Source organism: Lactuca serriola, chromosome 3 (genome assembly GCF_051521515.1).
Source record: "Lactuca serriola cultivar US96UC23 chromosome 3, Lser_US96UC23_V15, whole genome shotgun sequence".
In the NCBI taxonomy this organism is placed as follows: Eukaryota; Viridiplantae; Streptophyta; class Magnoliopsida; order Asterales; family Asteraceae; genus Lactuca; species Lactuca serriola.
In genome coordinates, this window is record NC_136410.1 from 39,125,833 (window position 1) to 39,129,992 (window position 4,160).

At 38.0% G+C, this 4,160-nt stretch overlaps 1 protein-coding gene across 1 annotated transcript; it reads left to right on the forward strand.

Annotated features, from left to right (window-relative positions):
- Window positions 1-1,807: 1,807 nt before the first annotated feature.
- On the forward strand, window positions 1,808-3,958 carry LOC145095157 (uncharacterized). Its single transcript, XM_079033086.1, has 3 exons — window positions 1,808-2,327; window positions 2,425-2,802; window positions 2,958-3,958. Exons 1-3 carry the CDS (start codon window positions 1,808-1,810, stop codon window positions 3,956-3,958), a joined length of 1,899 nt encoding a protein of 632 aa, XP_078889212.1.
- The last annotated feature ends 202 nt before the right edge of the window (window positions 3,959-4,160 follow it).

Genomic DNA, 4,160 nt, shown 5'->3' on the forward strand with positions numbered 1-4,160 from the left:
TTATTTCATATCTACATGCCTATATCCGTAATCCCTCATCCAAAACATCACATCTATGCTCGAGCGCCACTACCTGTAATACATGAAACTGAGTGGGTCAGGCTTGGGAGCCTGGTGAGCACATAGGGTTTTCAACCCACAATAAATGAGTTATTTAATTTCATCAACCAACAATAACCCGATTACCCGTTCCCGTTATCCTCACTTTACGTCCCTAAAACATCTATTATAAGGGACCTAGCCTAAGGATCATCATCGGGATGGACGCTACTGCTAAGGGGATTCCTTAGCAATAAATGTCCTTAAGGCAACCATATGGGGGATGGAGTACACAGGTGAACACATCGTTCACAAACACCTACAGGTTGCGAGCCCGCTAACGTTTCACTGGACTGTCTAGAAGAGTCTGTGGTCGTCATCCATACTCCACTAGATGACAGAATCAACAAAAACATCGAGGTCTCTCATCATTTTCACACACATCAACTTATTTCATCTACCCATGTTATACCCAACATATTTGTAGATAATATATATATATATATATATATATATATATATATATATATATATATATATATATATATATATACATTTTAAATCATTTTAAACATGTATAAAACATCATTCAACATCGTCTCAAATAAACCAACAACATATATACACATAACACGTATTTTATATAAAATACTTCATATCTATGTGGAAGATGAAAGTAACTATGTACTCACTTGACTAGTTAGTGAAAACTAACTATTTTCATAATCGTCGCTATATCGCACTTTCTTTATTTATGAGTCGTTGCTCGAATGTTTGAAATTTTAAGTCGAAGATACAACACTTTTAGGCTATTTGTATTTGGGTGTGATAGTGCCGACACACCGTCATATCTATGGTTTGAGGAATAAAAGTTTCTAAATATGATAATTTATTTTGGTATGCCTGAACTTCACCAACGATACTTCTATTATATGTATATATATATATATATATATATATATATATATATATATATATATATATATATATATATTAAAGCCCATGGCATGTTTTAACAGTGACTTTTTTCATTTCTCACTTTTGACACAGGTTTTTTTACATATTCCTAACACTGCACGCTTTGTTTAACTAATTCACACTTTGGCCCCAATATTTTCTATCATATATTATAATATTTGCCCAATGTTATCTAAATGCTTACTCACTTATCCTTTCCACGTGTTTTCTCTTAACTCCTTCCTGAGCATCTTCCTCACAAATTCCCATTTTCCGTGTTTCTTCCTCGTCACTCTCCTTACAATAGGTAATTTTTTTTGTCTTTATTTTCTCATCTTAGGTAATTTTTTTGTCTCTATTTTCTCATCTTTCTTTAGGGTTATGTAATTGGGTTTTATAATTCTCCTGCTTCCTTGTGTCACGACGACTTCCGTTTGCTGATTGTTATTTTGTCTCCTGTCTTTCATGGCTTGTCGACCGGAGAAGACCTGCTTCGTCTCACCTGTTGCTTTCTTCCTCTGTGTCGTCTTCATCTCCTGTTCGAAAACGTCGATGACTGTCGACCTTCCTCTCTCTAACCTATGATGATTGTGGTGACTGCTCGCTCATATGTCAGTTCTGTGGTGCTCTCTTCTGGTATGCTGAAAGGGTTCTCGCCACTTCTACTGTGAACCAACCATGTTATAATCACTGTTGTAAGTCGGGTGCTGTTATTCTCCCTTTTCCTGTCACACCTCCTCATGTGTTGACAAGCTTATATAATGTTCCTACTTTTAGGCAAAACATTAGGGCTTACAATAGTATGTTCGCAATGACGTCATTTGGAGGTCAGGTTGACGAGAACATTAACAAAGGTCTTGGTCCGTATGTTTTCAAGGTTTCTGGTCAGGTCTGTCACTGGCTTGGTTCCCTTTGCCCTCAAGATAATAAACGTCCTAGGTTTTTACAATTATACATCGTTGATACACAGAATGAAGTGTCTAACAGGCTGTCTTCCTTTGATGACCCATCAAAATCCCCGCTAGACGAAAATATTGTTACGATGTTGATGAACATGTTAACTGTTCATAATGAGTATGTTCGTACTTTCAAAACTGCTCGTGACCTTGCTACTAAAAAAGAGTTGGAATGTTACACGGTTTGCCTTTTTAATGAGGTTCCTGATAGGCGTTACGGTCCGCCTACAAGTGGTACCCTTGGATGTATTGTTTTAGGAGATGACTGCGTTACAAACAAGTATGACATTGTTGTACATTTAAAGTCTGGGAAACCGCAAAGAGTTAGCAAGCTTCATCGAGTTATATGGCGTTACAGTATCCTTTGCTATTCCCGTATGGAGAGAATGGGTTGTCACCACAATTGAAACAGTCGAATCAAACGGGTGTCGATGCAAAGAACCTAACGGTAAACATGTACTATAGTTACCAGATTCACGCCCGTTACAGTGTTTACAAGTGAGATCAGAGTACATCACCGGGATTTATGATGCACTTTCTAGGGGAGACGTCGAGGGTCGTCATATTGGGAAACGTGTTCTTTTGCCTCCATCATTCGTTGGTGGTCCGTGTTACATGTATAGTCACTACCAGGACGCATTGTCGATTTGCAAGGAGTATGGAAATCCACAATACCTTATCACCTTTAAATGTAATGTCAATTGGCCCGAGATCAGACGCTATATGATAGCTCATAACCAAATGGATGTCCATAGTAGAGCCGATATCATTTGTCGTGTGTTCTACATAAAAGTCAAAGCATTTATTAAGTTCTTAAAGGAGGATAACACCTTTGGAGATGTGATGGCCCGTAAGTCACTTGCATTTGCTTTCTTATTTATTATCAATTATCTTATTTTCCTTGTAAATTGCCTACTTCGTTATCTATTATTAGTTATCTTATTTTCCTTCTAACTTCCCTGTACACCCATCTTACACAACTTAATATGTTGTATTTTTCTGCAGATTTGTATACGATCGAATTTCAAAAGAGGGGGTTACCACACTGTCACACTCTTTTGTGGGTGTCTGATTCGGACAAACTACGGGAACCTCGTGATATTGACAGGTTCATCACTGCTGAAATCCCAGATCCAATTTATGAGCCCTTACTATACCAGACTATCACAAGTTGTATGATTCACGGACCATGTGGTTTACTAAATCTGAAGTCTCCCTGCATGAAAGATGGCAAGTGTAGCAAACACTATCCAAAATCATTTTCAGATTCCACTGTGTTTGACAAACAAGGTTACGCGCATTATAAAAGAAATTGTTTGACACGTCATACGCTACAAAGTGGTATTCAAATAGACAATGGATACGTTGTCCCATATAACAAGCGCTTGTGCAGTCGTTTTAACGCACACATAAATGTTGAGTATTGCGGTTGGAACATGATGATAAAATACTTATTCAAATATGTTTCAAAAGGTACGGAGCGGGCAAAGTTCATTATTCAGAAGGATGTTTTTACTGATAACACTAGCACTTCTTCAAAACCTGTTATAGTTGATGAAATCAAAAGTTTTCTTGATGGTCGATATATCTGTCCACATGAGGCTGCCTGGCGTATTCTGAATTTTCCAATTCATGAACGTAATCCACCGGTCACTATACTACCAGTTCATTTGGCAAACATGCAGACAGTTTTTTTCAGAGAAGACAGTCAGATCCGTGATATTGTAGAAAAACCATCTTTTGGTAATAGTCTGCTTTTGGGATGGTTTGAAAGTAATAAATGGGACAAAAATGGACTAGATCTGACTTATGTAACCTACCCTTCAAAATATGTGTGGGAGAAGAGAATGAAGAGGTGGAAGCGAAGACATCTTGAAACATCACATGCAATAGGTCGACTCGTGTTTGTACATCCATCTGCAGGAGAGTTGTTTTACCTCCGAATGCTACTTTGCCATCAGAAGGGTTGTAAGTCATATGAAGATGTACGCACTGTTTCTAATTGACTCCACCCAAATTTTCGAAGCGCATGTGAGGCATTAGGTCTAATTGGGGAAGACAAAGAGTGGCTAGTTGCTTTTACACAAGCATCAGAATGGGCGACTTCCGCGCAATTACGCTCTCTATTCTGCCATTTACTCATTTTTTGTGAAGTGAGTAACCCTATGTCATTATGGGAGGCTGGATGGTGTAAGATGAGTGACGATA

Bases quoted from the DNA above. Each gene is read 5' to 3' on its own strand.
- LOC145095157 (XM_079033086.1), top strand. From the start codon at position 1,808: ATGACGTCATTTGGAGGTCAGGTTGACGAGAACATTAACAAAGGTCTT. The intron at 2,328-2,424 runs GTATGGAGAGAA...TATAGTTACCAG, and splicing joins CAGTATCCTTTGCTATTCCC to ATTCACGCCCGTTACAGTGT. The intron at 2,803-2,957 runs GTAAGTCACTTG...ATTTTTCTGCAG, and splicing joins CTTTGGAGATGTGATGGCCC to ATTTGTATACGATCGAATTT.